The 15,916-nt window shown below is 38.4% G+C and overlaps 1 protein-coding gene and 1 pseudogene across 7 annotated transcripts in view; one reads left to right on the forward strand and one right to left on the reverse strand.

Moving 5' to 3' along the window:
• Spice1 (spindle and centriole associated protein 1) overlaps window positions 1-15,916 on the forward strand; it is a 69,109-nt gene that overhangs the window by 37,169 nt on the left and 16,024 nt on the right. For all 7 annotated transcript variants that reach the window (XR_007110258.1, XM_047564775.1, XM_047564778.1 and 4 more), the window contains exon 11: window positions 12,202-12,333. Coding sequence is in view for 6 of the 7 variants with exons in the window: in XM_047564775.1 (XP_047420731.1) it covers window positions 12,202-12,333 (132 nt within the window). In the remaining variant the exon portion in view is untranslated. The remainder of the gene's footprint in view (window positions 1-12,201; window positions 12,334-15,916) is intronic.
• LOC124993152 (coiled-coil domain-containing protein 83-like) lies at window positions 456-10,722 on the reverse strand (annotated as a pseudogene).

Genomic DNA, 15,916 nt, shown 5'->3' on the forward strand with positions numbered 1-15,916 from the left:
GCATTTCACCTTTTATAAAATCTATTTAAACTTATTTTCATAAATCTGTTAAACAAATATGACAAAATGTTTAAGGAAATTTTATTTAAAAAATAAGATTTATCATTCTTTTTTATGTAAACCTGTAAATTTTTATTAGAAACATTCTAATTGAACTATTTCCTATTGGAGTCATAGGTTAATCAGTGAATCTTTAATTTGGAAGGAAACTCAGAGACCATCTTGAATTCACTGTCAAGGTTCTCAGTACTTCATTGTAGAAATACAAAGGGTACTTTCATTTTTGTCATTCATACTATGCAAATAAAAAATGAATACTTGAAACTTTGATTTAAGTACAATTATGATCTTTAGAAATAAGTTTAAAAATGAACCAAAGTGTAACTAAATAAAATGGTATACTTCAGTTCCCAAAGCATTTATAAGGAAACGTTTTTACTTTGCAATTTTCAGTCTCAGAGAAAAGACTTCATCATCTTGTAAGTGATGCAGTTTTCTGGGCAACTGACATCTTTATAGAATTTTCTGTGGACTCTCCTTTCCTTAAAAATGAGTAGGCATTTTCTTGCTCTCCACACTCATGAGCTTCACAGCCAGTGGACCCATAATCCTTGAAATCCTGCTCATCTTCATATAGTAAATATTTCACATGAGATTCCCCAAACTCTGTGCATAAGCTGTCCTCTTAATTTATCTTCAGATGCTGGGCATCTCTGATACTATCTTCATGACTGAGATGGAAAAGACTGTTCCCAGATGATGAGCTCAACATGTCTGTACTTTCTGTGGGTTGCAATTTTGCCTTTTCTGAGGATGGTTCTGCAAGTTCCAAAGGCATTTCTTCAGGTGGCAATTCCTACCCAGCTGCTTGAGTAAGATACAGTTGTCTGGGTATTTTGAGATCCACAAGTCTGCAGTTGAATAGTTGATCAATAAGCACCAAATTTTCTTCTTCCAGTTCTTGAATATTATTTTCTAATTCTTCAACTTCCTTCTTGTGAATTGGAATTTCTCTTTTTAGCCAGTCATTCTCCCAGATCTCTCTATAACTGCTCCTATCAATGAACCTTACAGCATTCTGTGTGACACATTCCTTCTTTTGGTCCATTCACACCAAGTTTCTCTGATTATTCTCTTTCTAGTATCTTCCAGAGTGATTTTATACTGCTCTGACATTTTCTCTGTATTCTCTTTAACTTTATTGATGTCATTTTGCAAGGAGTTAATGAGTTTAGCATGTCGTGCAATCCTTACATTCTTTCAGAGCTTGAAATATGTTGTTCCAGGCCCTTGTAGTGGTGACGTTGGATCCGGGCAGGATTCTGGAAGCTGTGGCCCAGAGGGTGCTCGGGGGACCATGCGAGGGCCTAGAATGTCTGCGATGCTGAAGGGTATTCGGGGCTGGCCTTCCGAGTTCATGGCCTGCTGGGATGTGGCGCTCCTGCCACCCACTGCGCTTTGCTCCGCAGTCTCCCGGGCCCCAGCACTGGCTCCCAATCCGGGCCCCCTGACTCAGACCCGCCCCTGGAAGCCCCAGGTGCCCCTCCTTCTGCGCCCCCACCCCCTCTCCCCAGGGCCGCAGCTGGTCTGGAGCCTTTTTTTTTTTTTTTCCCAGTTTGTGTAAATTTTGTTTTTATTTATGACATTTTCCACTGTGTGGCTGTAAAGGCACCTTGAGAAAGGGATGCCTTTTTCCTATTTAGGGTCTGGGCTGAGAAATCAGCTGATATCCTTTATATGTAATCTGATGCTTTTCTCTCACAGCCTTCAAAATCCTATCTTTATTTTGTGTGTTAGGCATTTTCATTATAATGTGCCTTAGTATGGTTCTGTTGTAATTTTGTGCATTTGGAGTTCTGTATATGATTTTCCATTTAATTCTTCAGGTTTGGGAAATTTTCTGATATTATTTCATTGAATAGGTTGTTCATTCCTTTGGTTTATATCTCTGTGCCTTCCTCAATTCCAGTAATTCTTAAATTTGGTCTTTTCATGATGTCCCGTAGTTCTTGGAGGTTTTGTTCATGCTTTCTTACCATCTTCTCTGTTTGGTCAACTTTGTCTTCATTGTCTGAGGTTCTGTCTTCCAAGTGATCTAGTCTGCTGGTGATGCTTTCCATTGAGTTTTTTATTTGGTTTATTGTTTCCTTCGTTTCAAGAATTTGTTTGTTTTATTTTGAGAATCTCTGTCCCTTTGTTGAAATGATCTTTTGCTTCCTGCAGTTGCTCTTTCAACTGCTTTTTGGAGTGATCATTGCCTGCATTTGCTTTCTTGTCTTGCCTTTGCTTCATGAATCATTTTAATTATGTATATTCTGAATCCTTTTCTGACATTTCTTCTCCCATACTGTCACTGGATTCCATTAATATAGAATCTAGGTTTGTTTGGATCATTTTCTTCCCTTGTTTTTTCATGTTGTTCATGTATCTTCCCCTCTAGCAGTACAGTTCTGGGGTACTGCAGTTTCCCCCCTATAGGCTTATAGTGACCCTATAGGTTTCCAAAACCTTTTCTTTAAGAGGGAGATCAATATTACTAGTGCTCAGACAATATGCAGCCCTAAACCAAACAACCCCTATAAAGACATTATTAACAATATTGTCATAATAAACAGAATAAGTTCAATTATTATCTACAGTATAACAAATAGATTTACAGTAAGGTCTGTAGTTTCTAATGGAGGACAAAGAGGATGGGGAGGGGTGTAGGATGTAACTGTTAATGGGGTAAGAAGAGTATATATAAGTCCTAGATTGTAGAAAGGGTGCAAGTGTAATCAAAAGAAGTTGGTTGTTGGCAGGAGAAAAGGGAGAAAGAGACTCTGAGGAAACAGGTAAGCAAAAGGAAAATAGAGCAAGAAAAGTAAAGAAATAAAAATTTTCAAAAAGGAGAAAAAAAAATCTACACTATAACAGTCACATAGTATTCAAATCTCCCACTCTTCAGTAGCCTGATACATGAGAGGTACCTGACAATGAACTTCCAGTCTCCAGCATGCGTCTCAGGATGGGATTTACCCCACCTAAAGATGAGAGCTACCACTTCCAGGATAATCCAAGATGGCTGCTCTGGCTTCCAAATGTGTTGGCAAATGGGGAGCTTGGAATGTGGGCGGGGTCGGCCAGGGGATCCTGGAGGCAGGGTGTGGTCGGTCTGGTTGAGGGGTTCTGGAGGTGGGGCACAGTCGGTTGGACTGGGGGTCCTGGAGGCAGAGAGTGGTCAGTCAGGCTGAGGGATCCTGGAGACAGGGCTCAATCAGTCCAGCCAGGGGTCCTACAGGTCCTGGCTATTGTGTCAAAATGGCAGCAGCCATGTGTAACCAAACCTGCAGGTACTGTGACAGTGGGCTTCCAGGTACCAGCAGGCAGCTGGCAATCCACTGGTGGTCCTCGGACCGTCTGCTGGCTACCGGCAGATGATCGGCAGGTGGACCTCCGGCGGTGGGCGATGGGTAGGTGAAAGGCTGGTGACGGGCAGGCAAATGGCAGATGATAGGCTGCATTCAGTGAGCAATCTGCACTCAAAAAGTAGTCGATATGGCAGACTGCAGGTGATCATAGTAGGCAAATGGAGTAAACAGCAGGAGAGCAATAAGCAGCAAAGACTGCCTCACCGAGAAACAGAGATCCTTTCCTTTGCTTGAAACCCGAGTTATGGAGGAACACGGAATGCAGCCTCCCTCAAATCCACCAACTTGGATCCTCCCTCCCTACATTTTTGTACTCTTTCCAATATCCCTTTTCACTGAGTTTCTCAAGAAATAGTTTCTCAGCATTACTTATCTGTGTACACATATTTCTCAAGTTGTTTTCCTGGTCTCTTTCAAACTTCCATTTATTTCTTCATTGTTTCTTCAACATCCTCTCTCATTACAACTGTAATTCTCCTAATTTATCCTCACTCAGTTCCTTTAGTAGGTTCTTTAGGTGCCAATTCTGTTCCTTCTTTAAGCGCCTGGTCCACCATACAGCTTTGAGACTGGCTCACAGGTCCTGATGCCCAGCCCTCAGGACTGGCTGGGAGAGAAGTGCCAGACTGGGAATTTGAAAGGGTAGGGGCTGGAGAGATTGAGTTTGGAGATAGAATCAGAGACCAGGAATCAGGTTGGCAGGTGACATAGTGGGTGAAGAACAGGCTCCTACGCCACATGAGTGGAACCTAAAGGAGATTCTTGGGGTGCAATCTTCCAGCATGGACCATCAATTTCTGGGCCCTTGAGCAGTATACTGACTTAACATCTCCAGACCAGTTGGCATTTGGTGAAGAGGCTGGAGCATTCCCAGCCTACACCTCGGATTTATCACTCTTAATTCAGGTGTTTCAGTTGCTTGGGAGCTGTTTTCCTAAATTTACCTAAAATTGTGATACTCTCAGACTTAATAAATTGTTAACATTCGTTCTCTGTTAAGTCAGGAATCTTCAGAAATGTACTTCTGGTGCTTGGAAAGTATTGCAGGCTTAGAAGAATTTTAGCTAATCACTTACTTTACAAAGATAAACCATTTAATGGATGTATTTAATATAGTTTAATGTAGTTATTTGTTTTTAATTATATTTGAGCAAACAGTTTTTGAATTGCTGATTTGTCTTGTGGTATGAAATTCAAAGATGCAGAAGGGTATAAAATGAAAAATCTAGTTCTTATCTCTAACTTCCAGCTGACCTGTTTGCTTCCTTGTTTCCAACTATCATTACCAGATACCAGTGTATCCTTCTAGATACAGTATATGTATGTTCAAACAATATGTGTGTGTGTGTGTGTATATATATATATATATGTATACATATATATATGCCTTCAGTTTCTTTCATGAAAATGTAATTAATTTTGTATACCATTTTGTTCATTATATTCTCTTTTTAAAATTCATTTTTATTGTAAACAAATGGGATGCATCTTGTTTCTCTGTTTGTACATTAAGTAGAGACATACCATTTGTGTAATCATACATTTACATAGGGTAATAGTTTTTGATTCATTCTGTTATTTTTTTTCTCCCCCCCACCCCTCCCACCCCTCTTATCCCTCTGTAGAGTCCCTCCTTCCTCCATTCTTGCCCCTTCTCACTCCCTATATCATCCACTTATTAGTGAGATCATTCATCCTTTGGTGTTTTGAGATTGGCTTATCTTACTTAGCATGATATTCTCCCATTTCATCCATTTGCCTACAAATGCCATAATTTTATTATTCTTTATGGCTGAGTAATATTCCATGGTATATATATATACCACAGTTTCTTTATCCATTCATCAATTGAGGGGCATCTAGGTTGGCTCCACAATCTGGCTATTGTGAATTGAGCAGCTGTGAACATTTTTGTGGCTGTATCTCTGTAGTATGCTGATTTTAAGTCCTTTGATATAGGCTGAGGAGTGGGATAGCTGGCTCGAATGGTGGCTCCATTCCAAGTTTTCTGAGGAATCTCCATACTGCTTTCCAGAGTGCCTGCACTAATTTGCAGCCCCACCAGTAGTGTATGAGTGTACCTTTCTCCGCACATCCTCACCAACACCTATTGTTGCTTGTATTCTTGATAATTGCCATTCTAATTGGGGTGAGATGGAATCTTAGGGTGGTTTTGATTTGCATTGTTCTTATTACTAAAGATGTTGAACATTTTTTTTCTCTTTTTTTTAATTGTAAACAAATGGGTTACATGTTGTTTCTCTATTTGTACATGGAGTCAAGGCATACCATTTGTGTAATCTTAAATTTACATAGGGCAATGATGTTTGAATCATTATTTTTTATTCTTTTTCCCTTCCCCCTACCCCTCCCACCCCTCTTTTCCCTCTATACAGTCCTTCTTTCCTCCATTCTTACCACCCTCCTTGTCCCTAACCCTAAACCTAACCCTAACCCGAATGCTAACCCCTCCCACCCCCCATTATATGTCCGCATACGCTTATCAGCGAGATCATTTGTCCTTTAGTTTTTTGAGATTGGCTTATCTCACTTAGCATGATATTCTCCAGTTTCATCCATTTGCCTGCAAATGCCATAATTTTATCATTCTTCATGGCGGAGTAATATTCCATTATATATATATGCCACAGTTTCTTTATCCATTCATCAACTGAAGGGCATCTAGGTTGGTTCCACAATCTGGCTATGGTGAATTGAGCAGCTGTGAACATTGATGTGGCTGTATCTCTGTAGTATGCTGACTTTAAGTCCTTTGGGTATAGGCCAAGGAGTGGGATAGCTGGGTCAAATGGTGGCTCCATTCCAAGCTTTCTGAGGAATCTCCATACTGCTTTCCAGAGTGGCTGCACTAATTTGCAACCCCACCAGCAATGTATGAGTGTACCTTTTTCCCCACATCCTTGCCAACACCTATTGTTGCTTGTGTTCTTGATAATCACCATTCTAATTGGGGTGAGATGGAATCTTAGGGTAGTTTTGATTTGTATTTCTCTTATTACAAGAGATGTTGAACAATTTTTCATATATCTGTTGATTGCTTATACATCTTCTTCTGTGAAGTGTCTGTTCATTTCCTTAGCCCATTTGTTGATTGGAATATTTGTATTCTTCGTGTAGAGTTTTTTGAGTTCTTTATAGATTCTGGAAATTAGTGCTCTATCTGAAGTATGAGTGGCAAAGATATTCTCCCACTCTGTAGGCTCTCTCTTCACATTACTGAGAGTTTCCTTTGCTGAGAGAAAGCTTTTTAGTTTGAATCTATCCCAGTTGTTGATTCTTGCTTTTATTTCTTGTGCTATGGGAGTCCTGTTAAGGAAGTCTGATCCTGAGCCAACAAGTTGAAGGTTTGGACCTACTTTTTCTTCTATAAGATGCAGAGTCTCTGGTCTGATTCCATGGTCCTTGATCCATTTTGAGTTGATTTTGTGCAGGGTGAGAGATAGGGGTTTGATTTCATTCTGTTGCATATGGTTTTCCAGTTTTCCCAGCACCATTTGTTGAAGAGGCTGTCTTTTCTCCATTGCATATTTTTGGCCCCTTTGTCTAGTATGAGAAGATTGTATTTATTTGGGTTTGTGTCCATGTCCTCTATTCTGTACCATTGATCTACCTGTCTATTTTGGTACCAATACCATGCTGTTTTTGTTACTATTGCTTTGTAGTAGAGTTGAAGATCTGGTATTATGATACCCCCTGCTTCGCTCTTTCTACTGAGGATTGCTTTAGCTATTCTGGGTTTTTTATTCTTCCAGATGAATTTCATAATTGCTTGCTCTATTTCTGTAAGGTACATCATTGGGATTTTAATTGGAATTGCATTGAATCTGTATAACACTTTAGGTAGTATGGCCATTTTGACAATATTAATGCTGCCTATCCAAGAACATGGGAGATCTTTCCATCCTCTAAGGTTTTCTTTAATTTCTTTCTTTAGTGTTCTGTAGTTCTCATTGTAGAGGTCTTTCACCTCTTTTGTGAGATTGATTCCCAAGTATTTTATTTTTTTCGATGCTATTGTGAATGGGGTAGTTTTCCTAATTTCTCTTTCTGAAGATTCATCACTTATGTATGAAAATGCATTGGATTTATGAGCATTGATCTTGTAACCTGCTACTTTACTGAATTCACTTATGAGTTTAAAAGTTTTCTGGTGGAATTTCCTGGTTCCTCTAAATATATAATCATGTCATCAGTGAACAGGGATAGTTTGAGTTCTTCTTTTCCAATTCATATCCCTTTAATTTCTTTGGTTTGTCCAATTGCTCTGGCTAGAGTCTCAAGGACGATGTTGAATAGAAGTGGTGAAAGAGGGCATCCCTGCCTTGTTCCAGTTTTTAGGGGGAATGCTTTCAGTTTTTCACCATTTAGAATGATATTGGCCATGGGCTTAGCGTAGATGGCCTTTATAATGTTAAGGAATGTTCCCACTACCCCAATTTTTTCTAGTGTTTTGAGCATGAAGGGATGCTGTATTTTATTGAATGCTTTTTCTGCATCTATTGAAATAATCATGTGATTCTTAACTTTAAGTCTGTTGATATGGTGAATGACATTTATTGATTTCCGGATGTTGAACCAACCTTGTATCCCTGGGATAAAACTCACTTGATCGTGGTGCACTATCTTTTTAATATATTTTTGTATGTGATTTGCTAAAATTTTGTTGAGAATTTTTGCGTCGATGTTCATTAAGGATATTGGTCTGAAATTTTCTTTCCTCGATGTGTCTCTGTCTGGTTTAGGTATTAGGGTGATATTAGCTTCATAGAATGAGCTTGGGAGAGTTCCCTCCTCTTCTATTTCTTGGAATACTTTGAGGAGTATTGGAATGAGGTCTTCTTTAAAGGTTTTGTAGAACTCAGCTCAGAACCCATCTGGTCCCGGACTTTTCTTTGTTGGTAGGCTTTTGATGACCTCTTCTATTTCATTGCTTGAAATTGATTTATTTAAGTTGTGTTTGCCCTCTCCGTTCAGTTTAGGTAATTCATATGTCTCTCGAAACTTGTTGATGTCTTTGAGGTTTTCTGTTTTGTTGGAGTATAGATTTTCAAAATAGCTTGTAATTATGTTTTGTATTTCAGTCGTGTCTGTTGTGTTATTTCCTTGTTCATTCCAAATTTTAGTAATTTGAATTTTCTCCCTCTTTCTCTTTGTTAGTGTGGCTAAGGGTTTATCAATTTTGTTTATTTTTTCTAAGAACCATTTATTTTGTTAATTTTTCCGGTTGTTTCTTTTGTTTCAATTTCGTTGATTTCGGCTCTGATTTTAACTATTTCCTGTCTTCTACTACTTTTGGTGTTGGTCTGTTCTTCTTTTTCTAGGGCTTTGAGCTGTAGTGTTAAGTCGTTTATTTGTTGATTTCTACTTCTTTTGTTGAATGAGCCCCATGAAATCAATTTTCCTCTAAGTACTGCTTTCATAGTGTCCCAGAGATTTTGATATGATTTGTCTTTGTTCTCGTTTACTTCTAAGAATTTTTTTATTTCCCTTCTGATGTCTTCTGTTATCCATTCATCATATAATAGTGTATTATTTAATCTCCAGGTATTGGAGAAGTTTCTGTTATTTATTCTGTCATTTATTTCTAATTTCAATCCATTATGATCTGATAGAGTACAAGGTAGTGTCTCTATCTTTTTGTATTTGCTAACAGTAGCTTTGAGGCATAAAATATGATCTGTTTTAGAGAAGGGTCCATGTACTACTGAGAAGAAAGTGTATTCGTTCTTTGTTGAATGGTATATTCTATATATGTCTGTTAAGTCTAAATTGTTGATTGTGTTATTGAGATCTATGGTTTCTTTATTCAATTTTTGTTTGGAAGATCTATCCAGTGGTGAGAGAGGTGTGTTAAAATTGCCTAGTATTATTGTGTTGTGGTCTATTTGATTTCTGGAATTGAGGAGGATTTGTTTGACGTACATGGATGAGCCAATGTTCGGGACATAGATTTTTATGATTGTTATGTCTTGCTGATTTATGCTTCCCTTAAGCAGCATATAATGTCCTTCTTTATCCCTTCTGACTAGTTTTGGCTTGAAGTCCACATTATCTGAAATGAGGATGGATACTCCAGCTTTTTTGCTGTGTCCATGTGCATGTTATGTTTTTTCCCATCCTTTCACCTTTAGTCTGTGGGTATCTCTTTCTATGAGATGAGTCTCTTGCAGGCAGCATATTGTTGGATTTTTCTTTTTAATCCAATCTGCCAGTCTATGTCTTCTGATTGATGAGTTCAGGCCATTAACATTCAGGGTTATTATTGTAATATGATTTGTATTCCCAGTCATTTGACTCATTTTTGTTTTTTGACATGATTTGGTTTTTCCTTTATTTGGCTATTCCTTTAGGCTAGTTCCTCCCGTTGCTGATTTGGATCGTTGTTTTTCATCTCTTCCTCATGGAATATTTTGCTGAGAATGTTCTGTAATGCCGGCTTTCTTTTTGTAAATTCCTTTAGCTTTTGTTTATCATGGAAGGATCTTATTTCATAGTCAAATCTGGAAGTAAGTTTTGCTGGGTATAAGATTCTTGGTTGGCATCCGTTTTCTTTCAGGGCTTGGTAAATGTTGTTCCAGGCCCTTCTAGCTTTTAGGGTCTGGATTGAAAAATCTGCTGATATTCTTATTGGTTTCTCCCTGAATGTAATTTGATTCTTTTCTCTCGCGGCCTTTAAAATTCTGTCTTTATTTTGTATGTTAGGTATTTTCATAATAATGTGCCTTGGTGTCGGTCTGTTGTAATTTTGTATATTTGGAGTCCTATAAGCCTCTTGTACTTCGTTTTCCATTTCGTTCTTCAGATTTGGGAAATTTTCTGATATTATTTCATTGAATAGATTGTTCATTCCTTTGGTTTGTTTCTCTGTGCCTTCCTCAATCCTAATAATTCTTGATTTTGGCCCTTTCATGATATCCCATAGTTCTTGTAGATTCTGTTCATGATTTCTTACTATCTTCTCTGTTTGGTCAACTTTGTTTTCAAGATTAAATATTTTGTCTTCAATGTCTGAGGTTCTGTCTTCCAGGTGTTCTATCCTATTGGTTATGCTGTCTATGGAGTTTTTAACTTGGTTTATTGTTTCCTTCATTTCAAGGATTTCTGTTTGGTTTTTTTTCAGTATCTCTAACTCTTTATTGAAATGATCTCTTGCTTCCCATATTTGGTCTTTTAACTGTTGATTGGTGCGATCATTTAATGCCTGCATTTGCTCTTTCATCTCCTCCTCCAATGCCTGCATTTGCTCTTTCATCTCCTCATTTGCTTCCCTGATTGTTTTAATTATGTACATTCTGAACTCCCTTTCTGACATTTCTTCTGCTGTGCTGTCATTGGGTTTTATTGATGTAGTATCTAGGTTTGTTTGAGACATTTTCTTCCCTTGTTTTCTCATATTGGTCAGTTGTCAGTGGGACCCTGAGATATGGCAGATTTCCTCTATTGGCTCATAGTGTCCCTGTAGATTTCCAGTGTATCACCTCCCAGCCTTCAGTTGGAGGGGGCCGGGCTGCTTGGGGAAGTCCCTGGCTGCCCTGTCCTGGTCCCTGAAGCCACTTGTGGGCCAGAGCACTCTGCGCTGGCTCCGGGACTTGGAGCTGGTTCTGATCAGAATGTCTCTCACTGGGGGGCCTGCTCCAAGATGCTGGAGAAGCTGGCTGTGTGGGAGGGGCCCACCGCCGGAGTGTGCCGGCCTGCCTGGGGAAGACTCTAGCTGTCCTGCCCTGCTCCAATAAGCTACCTCTATCCGGCCTGCTGCCCAGGCCCAGCTTTACCCGGTGGGGGAGATTCACCCGTGGCTCTATTTTAGTTCGAGTCTCTCAATGCTTCCCCTTCTTGAATCCTGGGTTCTGGAGCGACTGGAGATGCAGTCACCCTCTAGTCTGCCATCTTGGATCGCCCTGTGGAAAGAGCCTGTGGCCGGAGGGGGCAGGGCCGCATGTAGAAGTCTCTGTCTGTCATGCCGTGATTCCAGAGGCTTATTGCAGATCGAAGCTCTCTGTTGGCTTGGGGACTTGTGGCTGGCTCTGTAGTAAGGCTCTCACTGGGTGGTCTGGTCCGAGAAGCTAGCTTTAAAAGGCGCCTGCCGCCGGAGGGGGCCGGGCTGCTTGGGGAAGTCCCTGGCTGCCCTGTCCTGGTCCCTGAAGCCGCTTGCGGGCCAGAGCACGCCGCGCTGGCTCTGGGATTGGACCTGGTTCTGATCAGAAAGGCTCTCACTGGGGGGCCTGCTCCGAGAAGCTGGAGAAGCTGGCCGTGTGGGAGGGGCCCACCGCCGGAGTGCGCAGGCCTGCCTGGGGAAGACTCTAGCTGTCCTGCCCTGCTCTGATAAGCACCTCTATCCGGGCCTGCCGCCCAGGCCGAGCTTTACCCGGTGGGCGATACTCATCCGTTTCTTTATTTTAGTCCGAGTCTCTCAATGCCTCCCCTTCTTGAATCCTGGGTTCTGGAGCGACTGGAGATGCAGTCACCCTCTAGTCTGCCATCTTGGATCACCCTGAACATTTTTTATATGTTTGTTGATTGCTTGTAGATCTTTGAAGTGTCTGTTCATATCCTTAGCCCATTTGTTGATTGGGTTATTTGTATATTCTATCTTAAAAAGAGGATAAAGCAGCTCATTTTATTTGATTAAATATAATAAACTTTGAATTACAAATTTTAAATTTTTATTACTGTCATATAACATGTAAATCTTTGTAATTCTCTTTTTTTGACACTTTGAGTAGAAACTTTTAGTTTTCAATATGTGATTTTTTTTTTTTTTTTTTGGCAGAGTGAGCTTCAACTACGGAAAGAAGTAGAGACAAGGCAGCAATTGGAACATGTATTAGGTGATCATCGAGAGCTCATTGATGCTCTGACAGCTGAAATTCTTCTTCTCAGAGAAGAAAATACTGCCACACAGGTACTCAAATGCTATCCCAGACTTTTCCAGGTTTAGTAGTATGAAATGTCTTTTTCACATGCAGGATTTTCTTAGAGGAGTTGATTTTGTTTTAGCTGTGCTGATGTGATTTCTTATTACCATGTTTCCATCATCAATGATAAATGACAATTGGTGTTATTGGAAATTTATTATATTGGAGGTTCTATAGTAGAAATTTAGACTACAGTTTGTATGTAGAATAAGTATATAAAATAAGTCTGCTGCCTTTACTCTTTAGAATAAAAGACAGAATCTATATTGAAATGATAACTGCCAGCATTATAGTAACTAACCAAAATGTGCAATGTTTTGATTGCCAGAGTATAAGTGTTCACCACTTTTAATTTCAAAACAGCAGAGGATAGCTATTGTGGAACCTTCCTGTAATTGCTTCAAGTGCTATTTACAGTTGTTAACAGTATCTTCATATTTGACTTGCTACTTGACTAAATGCTCTTTTTTTTTTTAAGACATATAAGCCTGTTGCTTGCATGCTGCTTTTTAAGCACTTCCTTTATATACTTTTAATTCTCTGGATATTGCTATCATTGCATTACCAAATTATGTTATACTTATGTGTGTTCTTATACTAGCATTTTATGCTACATGAATGTAGAGACTATCTTGGTTATTTATTTGTTCTTGTGGGTATTATTTTATTTATCAGCTACAAGAGATTAGAAAAGAATAATAGACAAATTCTGTGTCAGTGAACAGTAGATGTAAAATGCGTGATCAAAAAAATTGATAATGTAGTCTGCATACCATTAAGTGAACCCTTTTAATGACTTGTGTACCGGCACTCTCATTTCAATCCAGAACATTTTCATCTTTCTGAAGAGAAATCACATACCCATGAGGAGTCATGCTGGATTCTCCTCTTTCTCTAACCCCTGGTAGTCACTAATCTACTTTCTGTCTGTTTGGATTTAATCCAGACATTTTGTAGCAATGGGACTATGCTCTTCTGTGTCTGGTTTCCTTCATTTAGTTTATTTTTTAAGGTTCATCCATGTTGTAAAATATATCAATATTTCACTCCCTATATCACTCAGTATTATTTCATGTTATGGATATGCCATTTTATTTGTCCATTCATCAGTTGATGAATAAACATTTGGATTATTTCCACTTTTTGTCTGTTACATTGGTGCTATGAACATTCATGAATATGATTTTGCATGAATATGTTTTCAGTTCTCCTGGGTAGATGTGAAGTTTTTAAATACACTGATGAATTTAACATATCTTTATTGTGTGCCTACTATTGACCTGGCATTATTTTAGATATAGGAAATATAGTGGTGAACAAAATATAGAAATCCTTGCCCTCATGGAGCTTACAGTCTAAATAAGTACTAAAAAATAAAGAAGGTGTGTAATAAATTAGGTGTTGATATGTACTTTGAAGAAAAATAAAACAAGTAAAAGGCACAGAAAATGCCTCAAGGATGTGGGATATAATTATAAATGGGATGGACCATGCCTGGCATGTGAGCAGAGACCTGGAAGAGCTAAGGAAATGAACATGCACATAGCTGAGAGAAGAACAGTCTAGGCAGAAGAAAAGCAAGGTCAAAAGTGGCAGTGTGTCTGTGAACTCTTAAGTCATCAAGGAGATCAGTGTAGTGGGAGTGGAGGATGGGAAAGGGAGGGCATTGGAGACAAGATCACAGAAGACAGCTCACGTAAGACTTTGCATACTGTTTAAGACTTGGGAAAAATGGGATGGGAAGCCAGCTTTTGAGAGGATTGCTCTGGGTTACAATGTTGAGACTAGATCGGAAATGTTGCCTTTTCTTGTGTGAGAGTGTCTCCTGGCACTCCTTGGGCAAAAAAAATACTTAACAATTCCCTTTATTAAGTAGTTGGGTCCAAACAACTCATATCTAACAACTTAGGAACTATTTGAAAAAATAATGCATAAAATTTAAATAAAAAGTCTATATATACTTCATTATTAAGTAACTACAATTATTTACCAGTGTTATATGAGTACCTTTTGAGATCTGCACAACTTTTCAAAACTTAGAATTGTATTGGACACTATTGCTCTTATTTCCTGTCCAACATTAATTTCCACTCAGAACTTTTTTTTTTAGCATAGCAACTGCTAAAAAGCCAGCTATGAGAAGATTTGACATTATTAAAGTAATGTAATCTAATCTCATGTTGACATTGTGATCTGCCTCAAGCAAATAGTTCACCAATGTCTGATGAATGTTGGACTTCACTATTTCTCCTGAAGATTTAAAATGTTCTCTGGTGACCTGTGAGTTCATTCTGGTACCCTCAGTATCTCGATATACAGTTTGGGAACAGGACTAGACTAGGTAGTCAAACGCTGAAGCAGGGCATTACATATAGGAGTTATTGGATTAATTCAGTTGGAACATGGCAATTTGGTCTAGAGTAGAAGTGGCAGAGTGTGTGAAAATTGATCCAATTCTGAATATATTTTTGAAAACCAACCAAACCCATTAGATGCCGGTGAAGGAGAGGATGTGACAGAAAAAGAGTCAAGGGTGATTCCAGAGTTTGAGACCAAACAATTAACAGTTTCTACTTACAAGGTATTGAAGGCTTCAGAAGTTTGGTTTTGTATCTCAAGTTTAAGAAGTCTATTTGAGTCCTAGGTGGAGATGTTGAAGCCACTGGATATATGACTGTGAAATTTGGGAAGAAATATCTGCTGGTGATATAAAAATGTTTAGTATACTTTTCCTTAGTCATGTCATATTCTCTTAATAATATTTTTAATGTCTGGCTAAACATATGTGTATCTCTAAGCCTATATGAGACATTTATATACTTAGAGAGTTTGCCACTACTTGTCATCCTTGGTTTTTCTTACTTAATCTTTATAAGGTCTTAGCAATTTATACAACTCCCCTTTCTTTCCTTTTATCTGCCATCTTCTCTTCTGCTAAGAAGTATTTGTGTAGCACCAGTACTTAGCTTAAGAAAGACCTGTATTATGTGGTTGTAATCAAACCTGGTGCTTTAAGATGACTTAGACCTTAAGTGTGGAAAAGATAAGAACAACAAATTCATCTACACTTTTGGACAATCTAGTTGACTTTTAAATGTAAGAATGGAATTCCAAATACATCCAGCTGTATGATAGAGAGTAAATCAGTGGATGTGGTACTTTGTGAATGATCTTTTAAGTAAAAGAAAGCCTTATATAATTTTTAAGAACTATATGAGGTATATACATAGACAAATAGGAGAACATAGATATATGTATGTATATATATAATGAAATTCACACACATGTAAGATATAAAGTTATAATCATTGAATATGGAATTTTATGCTTTCTTGTTCCCTTACCATTATTTCATATATGTTACTATAAATCTTTATAGTATTGATGTTTACTAGTTTAAATGCTTGCAGCATATCTTATTGTTTCCTCCACCTAATATATCAGTCTCTTGAGGTAGCTTGAAAGTCAGTTGAAATAATATATAGGAAGAGGTTTTGTAAATTGAAAACCCTGTCAAAAAGGTTAATTCTTATTTTTATAGCAGGGTATTAATTGTTCTTGATTTACTTA

The sequence above is a fragment of the Sciurus carolinensis genome, chromosome 9 (assembly GCF_902686445.1).
Source record: "Sciurus carolinensis chromosome 9, mSciCar1.2, whole genome shotgun sequence".
NCBI classification, from domain to species: Eukaryota; Metazoa; Chordata; class Mammalia; order Rodentia; family Sciuridae; genus Sciurus; species Sciurus carolinensis.